This window comes from Tupaia chinensis, unplaced genomic scaffold, assembly GCF_000334495.1.
Source record: "Tupaia chinensis unplaced genomic scaffold, TupChi_1.0 Scaffold000104_1, whole genome shotgun sequence".
In the NCBI taxonomy this organism is placed as follows: Eukaryota; Metazoa; Chordata; class Mammalia; order Scandentia; family Tupaiidae; genus Tupaia; species Tupaia belangeri.
Genome location: NW_006159568.1, coordinates 2,389,204 through 2,408,689, shown reverse-complemented (window position 1 = coordinate 2,408,689; position 19,486 = coordinate 2,389,204). Strand labels below are relative to the sequence as shown.

The window sequence follows — 19,486 nt, the reverse complement described above, 5'->3', positions numbered from 1 at the left end:
CCCTGGGGGGTGATTTCTCGCTTTCTGTCTCTATGTCTCTCTCTGTCTGTCTGGCGAGCGCACGTGCCCTATAGCAAAAACCTCTCCAAAAAAATAAAAAAAAAAAAAAGGAAGATTCTTAACTTAAAATTCATTATTTTTTTTTAAAAGGTCTGTTTTGCCCAATCTGAGTTTTTCTTGGTATATTATCCTAGCTGGAAAAGTCACTGTGACTCTAAAGTAAAGGACAATTAGAAATACTGGTATATTGGGGTCAGCAAGTGACTTGGAGGTTGGGGCATTGGACTTCCACATGGCCAACTGCAGTTCAAATCTTGGACCTGGCAGCTTGCTTTTTTTTCTCTCTCTCTCATAAAATTGAATAATAATAACAAATAAAATTAATAATTACAAAAATACTGGTATAGGGGCCAACAAGTGGCATGGTGGTTGGGATGCTAGACTCCCACATACACAACTGCAGTTTGAGTCCTGAACCTGGGAGTTTACTTTCTATCTCTCTCTCGCTCTGTCGTAATCTGGTCAAGTTAAAATAAATAAATAAATAAAATAATTTTTTTTTGAGAGTTTTTTTTGTTGTTGTTATAGGGCGCGTGTGCTCGCCAGAAAGACAGAGAGAGACAGAGATAGAAAGCGAGAAGTAATCACCCTGGGGCAAGGGGTGGCCACACTGCAATTCCTTCTCCTCCATTCTCCTCTTGGGATCTTGGGCATGCACACACACGTGCCCGGCCTGAGTTTAAGCCTCTGGGTCCGGGACTTGAGCCGCAGTCGACTACATGGGAGTTCAGTGACATAGCCATTACGCTAACTGCTGGTCCCTAAAATAATTCTTAAAAAAATAAATATTGGTATAAAAAGCCTCCTTTAATACCATAACCCAACATTTGGCTAATTAAGAGACTATATTTCCAATTATATTTTTTATACTTAGTACATTTATATTGTTTTAAATCATTGTATTAAAAATAAAATTATGACGGATTATGTACTACTAATAAACAACATATTGCATTAGGATAAAACTCTAGGAGGAGAAAAATAGAATGGAAGTAAAATTGCAGCTCCTGCTTTGATGGAGAAAGTTAGGAAGGGCATGCTGCCACTTACTATAAGAAAAGAATCTTATTTGAAAAACCTAACCTTGCTTGAGATCACTCAAGAGCTGAGATTGCAGGACAACCAGCTAGAAATCTAGACAAGAGCCTTCGAGGAAGGGAATGTGGGTACGTGCTTGTCTGACGGATGCAGGTGCCACTGCGGCCGCTAAGAAGTGAGCTCTCATTCGGAACGCGTTGTTACAGGCTAACTGTAACTGCGTGCGAGTGCGGAAACTCCGGGAGTACTCTGTCTCCTCACTTCTCCACTCACCTCCCCAGGTGCTCAGGGAGAGAGACTGGGAGCAGGACAAGAGACTGGAAGACAGCCTCCTTCTAGAGCAGGCTTGGGGAAAAGCATAGCAGTCACTGAGGAAGGCACTGATCCCCTCCTGGATTCTTTCCTCATAACTTTCAAACAGAAGAACCTTAAGCAATCTGGGGAAGTGCAGCAAACCCTGATGAACTCAAGAAGGGAACAGAAGAAAAAAAACCCTTCACTCTTTGTTTTGTTTTGTTCTATTTACCCTGCGCAGCACAGATCTCTCTTCCCCTGGCCAGCCTTCTCAACTACCCCACTCAAGTTTGATTTGAAAGCAGTGACCACATCCCCCTGAATTTCCTCTCATGGACCAAAAAGACCTTGTTTCTTCAAGTAGGACTTGGGTGACATGTTCAAGCAGCAGCATGGCATACTGAAAAGAGGCACAAAGCTGGGTTTCTAGTTTCAATTCTGCCTCAACTTGCTGCGTGCCCCCTGAGTAAATCATCTTTCCTCCCCGGGCCTGTTTCCTTTACTGTGAAATGGGAAGAACAATTTCTGCCCTGTCCACAGCAGATGATGGAAAGTGTGTCAATAAGCTTGAAAAGGGAAGATTTTATTTTTAGGTAGCAAAATTTTAGGTTGTCAGAAAAGTCATAACATTTTTCTATGCAAAAATGCGTCATGACTTTCCTGGCAACCAAATAGCTCCATCAAACTCTTCCTATAATCAAAAGGAACCCTCTCACCAATCAAATATTATGCTTCTGCTGACCCCACGGGGCCTCAGAGGTCTACGGAGTAAGCGCTTGTAACAGCACCTTGCTATTATGTATACACCGCACTGCGTAAGTCAGGTTCCGGAAGATGTTCCCCTCCATCTTGGCCCGGCCATAGGAGCAGACAAAGACACCTCCCTTCCCATCCCGGAAGAGGCACTTGCGGATGAGGCAGCCCTGCACAGAGCTGGCCAGTGCCATGGCCTCCTTGTCCTTTTGCAGCTCCTGCTGCAGCGAGTTCAGCACTAGACAGCTAGGCAGCTGAATGGATGCTCCCGGCAAGGGTGGGCCCAGAAAGGAGCCCCCAAGCACAGGGCGCGGGCCCTGTACTTGATAGGACAGTCTGTACATGAGCTGGTCCTCGTCCTCGTCCTCACCACTGGGACTCAGGCCTCCATCGCTGCTGTCTGGGGTCTGGGCCACCCTTTCTCCATCACTACCCACTTCTGCCTCCTGTGAGCCAGCCTTGGAGCCTGGCTTTGGGGAGCTAGAGGCTGGGCTGGTAGGGCTCTGGCTGCCCTCGATAACAATGTCACAAGTTCTTGGGCTCCAGGCCTGGTCGCGACTCTCTAGGTCGAGGGACATTAAAAAGTCAGAGTCTTCCGTGGGGATCAAACTGGGAGAGGACTTGATAAGTCCCAGTAGGTACTTGTAGGCCCAGTTTTTATCTGCAGATGGGTGACCCTCAACAGTCACAGAGTTGTTCTCACTGCCCACAAATTCACAGTTTTCCAGGACACACAGGGGTACGTTGTGCAGGAAGACATGGGTGTTTTTGAAGGTGCAAAACTTCACTTGGCAGGTACCTGGGCCATGCACCTGGATGTGTCCGTTTTCAAAGTTGCAGTTGTCAAACTGTACATGACCTGATGTCGTCTGGAGAACGGAAAGAGAAAATGGCAGTAAGAGAGAGAAGATTGGTTTTGCTGGTCAGCACTCTGTTCTTTAAGGAGGGTGGGACATGGAAAGGCCTTTTGTTCTGCTGATCATTCCCCTTCCCACCAGGACAGGTGACAGCTGGTCCCAAGAGGAACTGGGGAGCTGCCCACCCTTCATCCTTCTAATCCCACAGAAGGGGAACACAAGTAGATGACAGTAGAAAAGTTCATTTTATTCTACAACATGGCTCTTCCTGAACACCTATGAAACACTTAGAATTAATTCCTTCCTTCTTTTCTCCTCCATCCTTCCCTCCCTTTTATCTCTCTCTCACACACACACAGATCCCCAACAGGGCCTTGACACATTTCATTCTCTCCCTACCCACACCTTCTAGCCAGTTAGGATGACAGGTGGTCAAGGTGCTGGGGATCCCACATGACCAACTGAGTGGTTTAAATCCTGGGCCTGGTGGCTTGCAAACATGCTGGGCGTGAGCATGTGTGTGCTGAAAATCCCAAGACGGGAATGTAGGAAAAGGGATTACAGTGTGGCTATCCCCCCTGGAGGGTGATTTCTCACTTTCTGTCTCTCTGTCTCATTCTGTTTCTTCAGTGAGCGCACGCAAAAATAGCAAAAATCTCTTTAAAAAAATATAAACAAAAACAAAACCCAAAAAACCTGAAGGGTCAGGAACACCGTCTCTTGCTGAAAAATGAACTTTCCTGGGACCAACAGATGGCATAATGGTTATGTTGCTGGAACTCCCACGTGGCCAACCACATTTTGAGTCCCAGACCAAAAGGCTTGAAACTTACACTGGGCATGTGTGTGTGTGTGCCCAAAATCCCAGGAGGAGGATGGAGAAGGGATTGCAGCATGACCATCCCCTAGGGGATTTCTCTTTTTTCTGTCACTCTGCCTCCCTCTGTCTTTTGGGTGAGTCTGTGTACCCTACAGCAAAAACCTCTTCCAAAAAAATTTAAATAAATAAATAAATAAATAAGAACTTTCCTTCTAGATCCATGGGCTGGCCTAAGTCCTGAAGCACACTAGGACCAAAAAGCAAGCTTTTGATCTCTAAGGGAAACCATCACAATGTGATTTTATAGTTCTTAGAATCAGAGAGCCTGGGGCCAGCAGGTGGCGTGATGGTTAGGGTGTTGGACACTCCCACATGACTGACTACGGTTCAAGTCCCAGACCTGTTGCCTTGCTTTCTCACTTTCCTTCACTCTGTGTGCATGTATCTCTTGCTTTGGTCAAATTAAAATAAATGAATAAATAAATAAAATTAAATCTTAAAAAAAAAAAAGAATCAGAGAACCTGGATTTGAGCTCTTTAAAAAAAAAGAATTAATTATTGTTATTCTTTAATCTTATCAGAGAGAGAGAAAGAAAGGGAGAATGAGAAAGCAAGCCAATAGGTCCAGGACTTGAACCACGGTCGGCCATGTGGGAATCCAGCACCCCAAACACCATGCCACCTGCTGGCCCTGGATTTGAGCTCTAATCTCACCAATTCTTCCCCTGAAAAAGTGACTCAGCATCTCTGACCTTCAGTACACCTCATCTGCAAATGGTGATCACCATCTACTCTGTCTACCATAAATGTTTGTAGTGGGAATCGGAGGAGGTCACAGATGTAAAGTCATCTAGATTATGCATGGAGACCCTGGATCCTAACCATGTCCTTACTACGCCTCAGTCCCTGGGCATGTCACTTAACCTTGTTGAGCCTCGGCTTCCTCATGTATAAAATCAGATGACGCCACCCATCTAATAATGCTGTAGAGAGGAATAAACGCAGTAATGGCTGTACAGCGTATGCCTAGAATATAGTAAGCACATCATAAATGGCTGGTGGTATAATGCTCATTACAAGCAGGAGGGAAAATAAAGCTATTTTTATAAACAATAATGGCAATTTAATTTTAATTGACTAGGTACTGCAATCAGTTTCTAGGCAATGTATAAGCTGTAGATTGTTACGTCAGGAACTACCGACATCTTGATACATGTTTTGCTTTGACCATGATTGCTCTGTGGTCGTGAGAGGAATGTGTCAGACTAGTGTTTCCTGACTCAGTCTCTCCAGGCACCCTTGGGAAGTGGTTAATTCTGGTAAAATTCAGACCTTTGACCCTGTACAAGGTAGGGTTTATGTGCTGAATGTTGCTGGTCCTGCATGGCCTCCTCTCCCTTTGGGTCTCTGCCATGAGCAGCTAACATGTTCTCTGCTTCCTGTCGCCATGTGGCACACTCCCAGAACCCAGGTTTACCCCCTACACCTGTGGATCCTGTTGGTCCATTTGGGAAGGGAAGAAGTACAAAGGCAATTTTGGCCTCAAGCCTAAGACTCATTTTCAATACAACTTTTCCAGGAAAAACAAATGCAGAATACTGTACGGATCCTTGTGCTATTTCTCAGCTGATTCAGATAGCGGAGGAATGTATGCAGGAATACTACTAAACTCTCAGTTCTAACAAAATAGGGACTATGGGTCCAGCCACAAGAGGCCGAGCTCCTGGAGTGAGGACTGGGAAAGCCATCTATTTTACATGGATACCTTATACATGATGGGTGAGAACCAGGCTGGCATGAAGACGAGGTTGCACAGGCGTGTGGTTGAGCAGTGCTGATCGATGCTGGCTAGCAGGGCCACCTCGCCTAGCTTCCCATGGCCTACAATCTCCACAGGCACCTTCAGGATGATTTCTCCTTGTTCTTCGTACACACCTGGGAACAGCACGATTCGGTCATAGAGGCTGGCCATGGCCAAGGCACTGCCCAGGCTGTCAAACTCATGGCCTGGCCCAACACTGAGGGTACGCCGTTCTCTCCTCCGACGGAACAGAGAAAAGCAGACAGAGGACTCTAGGTCAAGGGCATTCTTGGTCCATGTTTTGGAGGCGAGGTAATGCTGCTTGAAGGCCTCCCTCCAGGACTCAGGCTCCACATCAGGCTGGTTGGGCCAGTTGGGGTGACGGCATTCAGTACAATCCAGACACAGCTGCCGCCAGCGGGTACTGTCGAGACTGAGGATCAGCTCATACCAGGCCCTGCACACCAGGCTGCAGCGGCCCAGATCAGGAAGGTGCAGGTAGGCTAAGATCATGCGCCACAGCTCCAGAGGCAGGCCGCCGGCCTCCATGGTCGCCTAAGAGACAGACACAAAACACAAGAGTTTCTTTCTACCCTGCTTACCATTCCCCTTCTTAAAGCATCCCCTCCCATCTCCCTACCCCAGGTGTGAGCAAGTGAACAAAGCTCAGTCCAGCAGAGAACTCCATTCCCTTCATCACTCCCCATTCCCTCCATCCCCTCCATCAGAATCCCTCTCAGGGGAGTTTGTCCACCTGGAATTAGCAGAGAAGGCTCTCTATTCTCTTTGGTCAGCCTCTGTAAAGACATGACCCCAGAACTGTTGGAGTCAGGTTTCCCTCCTTCTTAAACCACTTGTGGCATGAAAGTCAAGCAGAAAGGTATAGAGATAAAAAGTGAAAATTAAAAAGGAGCCAGGAGGCCCCATAAAGTGAGTCCACTTCTGCCATCCTGAGGTAGTGACTAGAGGTGGCTGGAGGGTCACAGGATCCTGAGGATTGTGACTGGAGCCTTCTACCTACAGGCCCTTCTCCATCACCCTCAGAGAATGACCTAGTCTCATATTTCACAGAAAAAACTGAAGCCCACTGGTGTGAATTCCTTCTCCTTCAGAGCATCAAATCTACAGTGTATGTCCTCGTTATCTCTCCTTCGTTAAAATCAAGAACAGTGCTGTGGTTGGAATGTGTCCTCCCCACGATGGTTGGCATCTTTCCTAAGCTCTACACTCAGGGATGGTTGCTGGTGATCAAGTTCCCCTGGGGAGGAGAGACGCAGAAGAAGCTGGAATACATTGAGACAAGAGTGAATCAGAGACGCTGAACTCCCACGTAGACGACCACGGTTCAAGTCCTGGACCTGGTGGCTTAAACTCACGCTGGGTGCATGTGCGTGAGTGTACAAGATCCTGAGAGGAGAATGGAGGAGAAGGGATTGCAGCGTGGCCATCCCCCCGGGGGCTGATTTCTCGCTTTCTGTCTCTCTGTCTCTCTCTCTCTTTCTGGAGAGCGCACGCACCTTAGAGCAAAAACCGCTAAAAAAAAAAAAGAGTGAATCAGAGACAGAAACACAGAGAAAGGGCAGACACAAGGGACATCCTGTTTCCCCACAGCAGGTCATAGCTCTGGCCTGTTCTCAAAGCTCAGCTTTTTAATTGCCCTTTGAATGCCACAACATAGCTCTTTACTCTTAAAATAAATTCTCTTTTGGGTGTAAGCTGGCTTCACTGAATTTCTGTTCCTTATACCTGATTAAAGCCCTCTCACTTAAGTGTGTCAATTCCTTCACCTAAAAAAACCAAGGAGGTAAAGTTAGATGAACTAGAACAACTTCCCAGTTTATTTTTATTTTAAGAGGTTTTAGCCTTAAGGCAGGCACATGTACTTGCTGGAGAGAGAGACAGAGATAGTGACAGGGAAAGTAAGAAATCAGCCCCTAGTGGGGATGGCCTCTCCGCAATCCTCTCTCCTCTATTCTCCTCCCAGGATCTTTGGCATGCACATGCACGTACCTGGCGTGATTTTCAAGCCACTGGGTCCAGGACTTGAACGGTGGTCAACCATGTGGGAGTCCAGTGGCATAACCGTTACGCCATCTGCTGGTCCCCAAGTCCCCAGTTTGAAATCATACAATTGACCCTTCATATTTATGGGTTATACCGCTATAATTTCAATCAACCATGAATCAAAAAAGTGGTTGCATCTGGACTAAACGTGTATAGGCTTTTTCCTTGTCATTATCCTCTAAACAATACAGTATGACCACTTCCATAGTATTAGGTATGCTGGATAATCTAGAGATGGTTTAAAGTATTCAGGAAGATGTGCACTGGTTATATGCAGATGCTATGCCATTTCACATAGGCAACTGAGCTCCTGTGGACACGAACCGTGGTCGACTACGTGGGCGTCCAAGAGCTCCTGTGGATTTAGGTATCCGCAGAGGTCCTGGAACCAACCTCTCAGAGGGAGACTGTAGTCATAGATAACAAGGGATGGATCCACGGCTGACCTCAATCAAAACACTAACCTCTCGGGTCCTTGGTTTTCTTCTCAAATTTATGAAAATGATGATCATATTTATCAGGTATCTGTCAAGGACAGTAAAAGCACAAAGTGTGTGATTATGTCTGGAAGAACTGCTGAATGTCCTTAAGAATGGTGTGACTTTAACTCCACAGATTAGTCCTGGGACCCAGGTAAATAGGCTCTTTTTTTCTGGAGATGTTTTTGGCGTGTGTGCTCTCCAGAAAAACAGAGAGAGACAGAGGGACAGAAAGCAAGAAATCACCCCCCAGAGGGGATAGCCACGTCACAATTCCTTCTCCTCCATTCTCCTCTCGGGATCTTGGGCATGCATGCACACATGCCCGACATGAGTTTAAGCCACCAGGTCCGGTACTCAAACCATGGTAGACTACATGGGAGTCCAGTGACACAGCCATTATGCCAACTGCTGGCCCCTATTTTTTTTTTTTTTTAATTGTCAAAAAGTTTCGGTGCTTGCTAAAGAAGAGACAAAGAAGGTGAGAAAAGAAAGCACCCCACCAATGTGGGATGGTCATGCTACAATCCCTTCTCCTCCATTTCTCCATCCTGTTAGGATTTGAGATGGGTATGCCCCCACATGCACCTAGTGTGTTTTTTTTTTTTTTGAAAGGGTTTCGCTATAGGGCGCCTGCACTTGCCAGACAGACAGAGAGACATAGAGACAGAAAGCAAGAAATCCCCCCCAGGGGGGATGGTCATGCCACAATCCCTTCTCCCCCATTCTCCTCTCGGGATCTTGGGCACGCACGCACATGTGCCCGGCCTGAGTGTTAAGCCACCGGGTCCAGGACGCGAACCATGGTCGGCTACGTGGGAGTCCAGCAACATAACCATTATGCTAACTGCTGGTTCCCCACCTAGTGTGTTTTTCAAGCTGCCTGGGCCAGGATTTGAACCATGGTTGGCCATGTGGAATCCAGCTCGCTCAACCACTAGACCACTGGGTGGCCCATGTAGGTGCTTTATAACAATCACCTGGTGAGGTGATAGCAAGTGCTCAGCAGCACTGGAGAAAGCTGTGCTCTGGACCATTCAGCATTATAATGAAAACACTGGGCTCCTGCCACTTGCAGCTCTTCCAAATGAACGCCACTTCATTTATGGTGGTTCCTGAGACATTGAAGTCTCCTGTTCCTCACTCACCTGTCAGCTGTACTTTCTCGGTCTGGTCTTTTTAAGAGAAGAATGCTCATCTACTCTTTCTCTATCCATCCTGCAACTAAGCAATCACATCCATCCCCTTGGAACTACCACTGTAAATGCACAACTACAAAATCAGAACCTTGAGTGCCAATTGTCTCTTTCAAGCTCCACACAAGAATATCACCCAATTGTCTATTGGGCATTTATTTTCCCTTTTTTTTTTTTAAGGTTTTTCCATAGGTTGTGTGCGCTCTCTGGAGAGACAGAGAGAGACAGTGGGAGGGAAAGTGAGAAATCACCCCCCAAGGGGGGACTGCCACATTGCAATCCCTTCTCCTCTATTCTCCTCTTGAGATTTTGGGCATGCACACACATGCATCCAGCATGATTTTCAAGCCTTCAGATCCAGGACTCAAACTGTGGTTGGCCATGTGGGAGTCCAGCATCTTAACCACGTCACCCATTGGTCCCAACCTATTGGGTATTTCTACTTGGATGTTCCACAAATACCAAAAATTCAATATTACATCCAAAAGCGAAGCCCAATTTACAGTACAGGCCATGAGAAACTAACTGGAACTGGATTCTCCCTCCTACCATAAAATACTATGAAGCTGGACAAAAATATACAAGACAACTGAATCCATACTTTTAGGCACCAAGCCACTTAGGTATGTTTTTTGAGAGAAAGGAAATGGGAGGTGAGTGCCATGAACACTCTAACTTTCATTCTGGGGAACTTTCTTACTGTGGTGCAGGGAGATGGAGCCCAAGCAGAGTGGGAGTCTTGCTGAGTGGGCAGATCTGAGTTCTGTGCTGTCGCAGGGGCTAGCACATGTGAGGCAAGATACCAGAATGGGCAGAGCAGCACAGAGGGAGGGAGGAGGGCGGCTGGAGGGTGGGTGGGCAGTTTTTGTCAGAAGCCTGGGCTGCACATGCACAGAATAAGACTTTGTCAGAAAGGGTGAAGAGCTGGCCTGTTATGGGACTGAGAACTGAATGGGAATACTCGAGGTCATGCGCAGCTGAGAGACAATGGGATTTCAGCCCAGACAATATGGAGTATTCACGCTGAGACTCAGACTTGACATGCCATATTCCAGTTCACACGGGAAGGATAAGAGGAAGCCTTTTGACATGATCAAAGGTTTTGTGGGTAATTGAACTGCCTATTAGAGTAAAACTGAACAATCTTTTAAAAAAAGACAATAGAATCTTTTGAATTATTGGAAAAGTCATGACATACTTTTCTATATTTTTTAATGCAAAAATGTGTCATGATTTTTCCAATAACCAAATAGATAGCCTTAACATATCAGTCATAAAATAGTGTGGTATTGGTTGGCATAAGAAAACTGGAATCCAGAAATAGAGCCATATGTCTATCAGTGGAGTTTGGACAAAGGTCAATGCAATTCAGTGAGTGAAGAAAAATCTTTCAACAAAAGGCTCAAAATCCACATGAAACAACTTACACCCCATATGGGAAATAAACAAATCTTGACAAACCATTCACACCATAAACAAAAATGAACCCAGATTGACTGTGGACCTAAACATAAAAACTAAACCTGTAAGGCTTCCAGAAGAAAACACAGGGAAATAAGTTTGTAATTTCAGGGTAGGCAAAGATTTCTTTCATAACACAAAAGCACTAAGTATAAAAGGGGGGAAAAAAGAAACGTATTGGTTTACCAAAATTAAAAATTTCTGGCCCCGCTGTGATGGTACAAGTGGGACAGTAGGAGTGTGCAGTGGCTGAGGCTGCACAGAAGGCCTGCATTCAATTCTGGCCCAAACTACTAATAAACAGGCCGGGGCACAGTGGTGCATGCTTGTGGTCCTAGCTAACCAGGGGGCTCTCTGCCACTGCATTACCTCTGGCCTTGCCATCTTTATTTTGGATTACTACAATAGATTCTTAACTGGTCTCCTGGGAACCGGTCCTGCCTCTATCCAATCTTTCTGACATACAGCTGTCATAGAGATCTTTCTGAACTACCACTCAGAGCATGTCACCTGTCAGCTTAAAATTCCTCAGTGGATCCCCAGGGCTTCCAGGATCAAGCCTAGGACAGAAGACAGGTCATGAGCTTGCCCCTCTAGCTTTATCTCTGACATTTAACTCATCCTACCCTTGCTTTCCCAACAATACCTCTTTTAGAGGGCCTTTCTTTATCCTTTCTCTCTCCTCAGAAATTTATTGCCTCCCCTGGGATCCCATAGCACCCTGAAAATAGCTATATTACAATATTTTGAAGTGTAAAGTAAAAAGCAAAGCACACAAAACAAATGTGTCATTTAGTGAATCATTTTATAAGGCAAATAGCCTGTTAACTGGATTGGAAAAAAAAAAAAAAAAGAATCTTGTCAGCCACTCTAAAAGACTCTCTCCATGTGCCCCATCCTAATCCTCCCTCAAGAAGTAAGTGTATTCCTGGGCAGGCCCCATAGCCTAGTGGTTAAGGCAGCTGGATCCTACATGGCCTATCAAGGCTCAAATCCTGGCCCAGGCAGCTTGAAAAACACAGCAGGCACTTTTGCTTGCATGTCCCAAATCCCGACAGGACAGAGAAATGGAGGAGACTGTGCTGGTGACCATGCCCCATTAGGAGGCTCTCTCCACAACCCCCTCTCTCCAGCCAAGGTCACATGCCCTCTGGCAATCCAAAGGAAAAATACATTCCTAATTTCTGTAGAATCACTTCTTGCATTTCTTTATGGTTTTACCACTCAAGTAGGCATCTTAGAGACTATGGCTTAAGTTCTGTCCTTTTTTATTTATTTATTCAAGAGAGTTTTTTACCTTTGGGGTGTTCACTGGGGAGGAGGGAGATAGACACAGTGAGAGGGGAAGTGAGGAATCACCCCGCGGGGGGATGGGCACATCTAATCCATTCTCCATTCTTTTCCTGGGATCTTGGGTGTGCACGCACACACACCAGCATGTTTCAAGCCACTGGGTCTGGGACTCGAACCACAGTTGGCCATGTGGGAGTCCAGCAATGTAACTGCTATGCCATCAGCTGGTCCCCTGTCCTTAGGTTTTTAGCTTGGTAAGTCTTTTGATTGTCATTTCAGCTACCGCTTTCCCTCTTACCCCTTTCTTTTCTTTTCAATTTATTTGACCAGCTTCTCAGTCCGAATTTTGCTGACTGCATGTTCTCTCATGAGAGCTCAACTTGATGCCATGTCACTGGTATTTCCTGCATGCGGGCAGCTTAATCCGGCTCAAGTTCAACCCCTTCACAGGACTGCAAGTGGTACTGTATCTTTTTGTCAGAAGCCACATTTTTGTTTTCTCTTTTTTGGTTAGTGGCCACTGAAAGCTAATTCTCTGATCCATTAATTCATCAGAGGTAACAAAATGGTGATGCTCTAACTACGGCACCTGGTTTTGATTTATTGGCTGAAATCATTCTAGGAGATGCTTCCTTTGCACACTATTTGGTTACCCAGTGCCACAGTGCACACTGGAAAGGTCAACCTGACATTCCCTTCATTTTCTGGTTTTCAAGACAACGACCTGGTTCCCTGTTAGTCTCTGAAGGTGACCAATTATGGTTTTTCTGTTTGTGCTTTGAAAACTATCATGATAAACTCATGAACTTAAACATAATTTATGGGTATCGATTCTTTGAGATTCCTTTTTTTTTTTTTTTTCAGTGAGAGAGATGGGGGGTATAAGAAAGGTATTTTTTTTGCCAGAGGGTGAATGTACTTGCCAGAGACAGAGAGAGAGAGAGAGAGAGAGAGAGAGAGAGATGGAGAAAACACTCCCCCAAAGGGGCATGGTAACACCGCAATCCCTTCTCCTCCTTTCTCCATCATGTTGTGATTTGGGGAACACATGCACACATACCCAGTGTGTTTTTTAACTCACAGGCAGTCAGGATTCATACTGCATGGTCAGCCATGTGGAATCCATCTCCCTTAACCACTAGGCGACAATGGCCAGCCAGAGGGTTTTTTTGTTTGTTTTTGCTATAGGGTATGTGTGCTCATCAGAGAGAGCGTGAGTGAGTGTGAGAGAAAGTGAGAAGTCACTCCCCTAGGGAGTGGCCACACTGCAATCCCTCCTTCTCCAGTCTCCTCTCAGGACTTTGGGTACACATACACATGTGACTGGCATGTTTTTCAAGCCACTAGGGCCACAACTCAAACTATGTAGTTGGCCATGTGGGATCTGGCTGCCTTAACGTCTGCACCTCCTGATGGCCTTACTAGCTTCTTAAAGAAATATCTGATATTATATCTAAGCAGGAAATGTAAAAAATGAGCCAGGAACATCTTGACGTGCCAGATAGTAAGGAAGCTCTTAAAGGTAAAGGAGGTTGTGTCAAAGGACTGAGCAACCAGCTTGAGGCCAAATATGACTCCATTTAAGCTTCAGTAAAAGAACAGAATTTCAGGCCCAGCCATAGTGACACAAGCAATAGGGTGCTGCTGTATGATAGCTGGACCTCGTGGAAGTCCAGCCTGGGGTCCGAGTCGGGCAAGCACTGTGTGCCTATCCTGGCTAACTGGGAGGCTGGGGCAGGATTGTGACATGGTGAGAACTTGCAAAAACATCTCTCTGCCAGCAGGCAGAGTGGAAGTTAAAGCACTGGATCCCACATGGCTGGCTGCATGGGTTCGAGTCCAGACCTGGTGGCTTGAAAATTACACAGGGCGTGTGAATGTGCATGCTCAAAATCCTGAGAGGAGAATGGAAGAGAAGGGATTGTGCTGTGGCCATCCCCCCCTGGGGGGGGGTGATTTAACAGTCCCCACCTCCTAGGGTTGATTCTCACTTTCCCTCCCTCTTGGTCTCTCTCTCTGTTTCTCTCAGGTGAGCAAACATACCCAAAAACAAATTAAAATGAAAAAAAATCTGTTTAAAAAAATTTTTTTTATTGAGGTAATTGCAGATCCTCATGTAGTTCTAAGAAGTAATATATAGATCCCCTTACACACACTGCTCAGGTTCTGCCAGTGGTAACATTTTGTAACACTATAATATCACAACCAGCATAGTGACACTGATTCAATGCACTGTTATTCTGATTTCCCATTTTATTTGTACTCGTGTGTGTGTGGTGTGTGTGTGTTTATTATGATCTATACAATTTTATCACCTGTAGTTTTGTATCTCCACTACCACAGCTAAAATACTGAACAGTTCCAACACAAAGAACCCTCATGTTGCCCTTTAATAACCACACTCATCCTCCCCTGTCCCTAATCCCTGGCAACCATTAATTTGTCTTTCGCGTCTAAAATTGTGTCATTTCACAAATGTTATATAAATGGAATCGTACAATGTATAACCTTTGGAGATTGGCTTTTCTTCCACTCAGCAAAGTTCCCTGGATATTCATCCAAGTCGTTATGTGTATCAATACAGTCACAACTGCATAACAACAGTTCAGCCAACAACAGGCCACACTTATGATGGCAGAGCTATCGGCTATACCATATATCCTGGCTGTGTAGTAGGCTACATTACCTAGATTTGTGGAAGTACACTCCAGGATGTTCACAAAATGACAAAATCACCTAACACATTTCTCAGAATGAATTATGTAACAAAATGATGATGCTTGACTGTTATTCACTCCCTCACAATACCAAGTAACAATTCATGGTATGGCTTTTTGTATTTTTGCATATGTAATACTACCCCTTGTCAACAGAGTACCCCAGAAAGTCCCCTCATGATTCTTCTCAGTCAATTCCAACCACAATCCCAAGAGGCAACCACATTACTCATTTTCCACCACAGGTAGTTTCATGTGCCCTAGAATTTCATATAAATGCAATTATGCAGTAGGTATACTTCTGTATAAGGTTCCTTTTACTCAGCATATCTTTGAGAGTCATCCACTTTGTTGCATGTATCGGTAGTTCATTCCTATTTATAGCTGAGTAATATTTCCATGTATATTAATACACAAGAGAAAACCTCCAGTTTGGGGATATTATGAATAATACTGCTGTGAATATTCTTTTTCTTTTCTAAGTTTTTTATTTTTTTGCTGTCTATATTCACTAGAGAGACAGAGACAGAGAGAGATGGAAAGTGAGAAATCACCTCAGGGGTGGGGTGGTGGGGTGGGGTAGGTGCCCATGCTACAATCCCTTCTCCTCTACACTCCTACTGGGTTTCTGGACATGCATACACACACATGGTCTTAAAGCCACCAGGTCCAGGACTCGAACCTTAATCATCCATGTGGGAGTCCAGAGCCTTAAATACCATGTCATCTGCTGGCCTCAGCTGTGAATATCCTTAATTAAAAGTGCTTTTGTGAATACATGTTTTTAGTTCTTTCAAGAAAACACCTCGGAGTAGAATTTCTGGGTTCTTTTTTCAAAGAGGTTGTATCATTTTTACATTCCCATCAAGAATGTGTAGGGGACACAGTTGCTCCACAATCCATTAAAATTTGTTGTTAGTCTTTTGAATGTTATCAGTTGGAGAGTGTATAATGGTATATCATTTTGGCTTAAATTTGCATTTCTGGGACCAGCAGTTAGCATAATGGCTATGTCGCTGGACTCCCACGTAGTTGACCGTGGTTCGAGTCCCGGATCTGGTGGCTTAGGACTCATGCCGGGCGCGTTTGCATGTGTGCCTAAGATCCCGAGGGGAGAATGGAAGGGAGAAGGGATTGTGGTGTGACCATCCCCCCTGGGGGGTGATTTCTCACTTTCTGTCTCTATGTCTCTCTCTGTCCGTCTGGCGAGCGCACGCACCCTATAGCGAAAACCTCTCCAAAAAAAAGAAAAAAAATTTGCATTTCCTTCATGAGTAATGATTTTGGGCACTTTTACATATTTATTGGTTAATCATATATGCCTTCTGAAAAGCCTGTTCTAATCTTTTGTCTATTTCTTAATTGGGTTGTCTTTCTATTATTGAATTATAAGACTTCTTTACCTTTGTCAGATAGATGTTCTATGAATATTTTCTCCCAATCTGTGGTTTGCCTTTTCACATTATTTATTTTTGAGATTTTTTTGCTATAGAGTACATGTGTTTGTAGCAGAAAGATAGACAGAAAGAGAGAAAGCAAGAAATCACCCCCCGGGGAGGATGGTCATGCCGCAATCCCTTATCCTCCATTCTCCTCTCAGGATTTTGGGCACGCATGCTCATGTGCCTGGTGTGAGTTTCAAACTGCCTAGTATAGGATTCAAACTATGGTCAAACATGTGGGAGTCCAGCAATGTAACCATTACACCATCTCTGATCCCTTCATTTTCTTTTTAAAACTTTTTCATTTTATTTCTTTCTTTTTTTTTGGGGGGGGGGGGAGAGATTTTCACTGTAGGGCACGTGCGCTCGCCAGACAGACAGAGAAAGACATAGAGACAGAAAGCGAGAAATCACCCCCCAGGGGGGGTGGTCACGCCGCAATCCCTTCTCCTCCATTCTCCTCTCGGGATCTTGGGCACGCACGCACACGCGCCCGGTGTGAGTTTTAAGCCACCGAGTCTGGGACATGAACCGCGGTCGACTACGTGGGAGTCCAGCGACATAGCCATTACGCTAACTGCTGGTTCCCCATTTTATTTATTTCTTGAGAAACAGATATAGAAGTGTACATACATCCTTGATAGGATCTTGTCATCCATGTTCCTCCCCACAGACTCCTAACCAGCCAGAATTTCAGAAGCACCCAGTGCATTCAGGATCCAAATGTAGGCCTACCTTGTGGTTCTCAGTATAATGTGGTTGCACCCTCCTGTCTACACCACAATAATTGGGCCTAATTTTCTTAATAGAATCTTCAGATGCAAAGTTTTTTTTCTTATGGTGAGTCTAATTTATCATTTTCTCTTTTATGATTATCAATTTATTTTACTTGACTGAGAGACCTTTGTTAACCCCTATATCATGAATATATTATCCTATGTTTTCTTCTAAAGGTTTTGTGGTCTTAACTTTTACATTTTGTTCTACAGTCCACCATGAATTGCTTTTGAACTAATTTTGGTATGAGGTAGTGGTTGACTTTTTTTTTTCCTATGTGGATATCCAGTTAGTCCAGCACCATTTATTAAAAAATGTCTCCTTTCTCTATGGAGTTGTTTTGGTGCCACTGTTAAAATCAAATGATAGAGGGACCAGCAGTTGGCATAATGGCTATGTCCCTGGACTCCCATGTAGTTGATCACAATTCGAGTCCTGGACCCAATGACTTAAGCTCACGCCAGGTGCGTGTGTGTGCGTGCCCAAGATCCCAAGAGGAGAATGGAGGAGAAAAGATTGGGGCGTGGCCATTCCTCCTGGGGGGTGATCTTTTACTTTTTGTCTCTCTCTTTCTGGCAAATGCACATGCCCTATAGCAAAAACCTCTCCAAAAAAAAAAATTATATCTAACTCTGACATAACTTTTTTTTTGAAGAATTTTTGCTATAGGGTACATGTGTTCACTGGAGAGACAAGAGAGAGAGAGAGACACAGAGAGATAGAAAGTAAGAAATCACCCGCCAAGAGGGGATGGCCACAGCACAGTACCTTCTCCCTCATTCTCTTCTTGGAATTTTGGCATGCACACACATGCACCCAGCAAGAGTTTTAAGCCACCAGGTCTGGGACTAGAATTGCAGTCAACTACATGGGGGTCCAGTGACATAATCATTATGCCATCTGCTGGTCCCCATAACTCATTTTTTTAAAAATAATTATTTTATTTTATTTATCATCATCATTATTATTTTTAATTTGACCAGAGAAAAAGATAGAAAGTAGAAAGCAAGCTCCCAGATCTGGGACTCAAACCACAGTCGGTCATGTGGGAGTCCAGGACCCTAACCATCAAGCCACCTATGGACTCTCACATAACACTTTCCCTCACAGCTTCATAGCTGTCTAACACATCGCTCCCAAACTTTAGACACTTCCAGAGGCCTTGGGTAGCTCTTCCTCTGGTTACAGCTGACCCTGAAACAACAAGGATTTTCACCGCACAAATCACTATCCACAGTGATTGTTTTCAATAAGTACCGTAAACGGATCTTCTCTTCCTTATGATTTCTAAATAGCATTTTCTCTTCTCTAGCTTGCTTTTGGGGGGTAAAAATATGATATATAATACATATAATATATAAAATACATGTTAGTCAACTATTTATGTTATTAGTAAGGCTTCTGGTCAACACTATGCTACTAGCAGGTTTGGCAAAAGTCCAAAGTTAAATGTGGATTTTTGACTGGAAGCTGTGTTAGGGGTGTCAACAACCCTAACTCCTAAATTGCTCAAGAGCTAACCATGTTTCCCTTAATTTGAATGTAGCTTTTCTCATCACAATGTCATCTGTACACGAAAGGAGCTCCAATGGCAGGCGTACTCTGCATCTGATTTTAGCCAAAAGGCTGAGAAGTAATACCAGGGATCCTCTGAGTGGATCAGATGCAGTTTAGCCTCAATTGGGCCCTCTCCTCCAACTATGTTCCCAGCTCACCTCAATTATAATTTTTAAGATGTCATTTTACTATTTTTCTTAAGGTCTTGGTGACCTGTACACAGTTCTCTGAATTGAATGACTTCACAGATTATATTAATATTTCTTCTAGCCAGCCCTGACTCTTCACACAGCCCTTTTCTGTGAACTAGCTCAGACCGTCGCCTTTTGCCACATAACACATGCTACCCAAATCATATGTTCGCACAGTTTACATTTACCTTTCCTAATTGTTTGACCTACCTATAAAAGAAATTCAGTTATAGTACTTTTCTAGCTGTCCTCGGTTCATTTTGTTTTCTCCTGATTATTTTGCTGTTTCAATTTAAAACCACTAGAAGAACAGCATTATCCCTGTTTTAATAATTTCCCATATGAAAGTAGGCAAACTGTCCAAACATTTCCTCCTAGAGGGTAATGTCATCTTAACCAGGACCAACTGCTACAACTGAAAGGAACAGTGTTTGATCACTATGGGGAGCTTTGACCTACTTTTTAAAAAAATAATTATTTGTTTTATTTATTATTATTATTTAAAAATTTTGTACGAGGCATATACACTCATCAGAGAGACACACACAGAGATAGAGATAAAGTGAGAAAGCAAGCTGCCAGGTTCAGGATTTGAACTGTAGAAGTGGAAGTCAAGTACCTAAACTACCATGCTACCTTCCGGCCCTACTTCTTCTTCTTTTTTTTTTTTTTTACTTTTTTTTTTT

At 44.3% G+C, this 19,486-nt stretch overlaps 1 protein-coding gene across 1 annotated transcript in view; it reads right to left on the bottom strand.

The window, feature by feature from the left end:
- Positions 1-19,486, bottom strand: part of FBXO10 (F-box protein 10) — a 58,448-nt gene that overhangs the window by 22,201 nt on the left and 16,761 nt on the right. Inside the window, exons 3-4 of the mRNA XM_006143736.3 lie at positions 5,588-6,178; positions 2,181-3,014 (exon numbers count right to left, since the gene is read on the bottom strand). Coding sequence (XP_006143798.2) covers positions 2,181-3,014; positions 5,588-6,178 — 1,425 coding nt within the window. The remainder of the gene's footprint in view (positions 1-2,180; positions 3,015-5,587; positions 6,179-19,486) is intronic.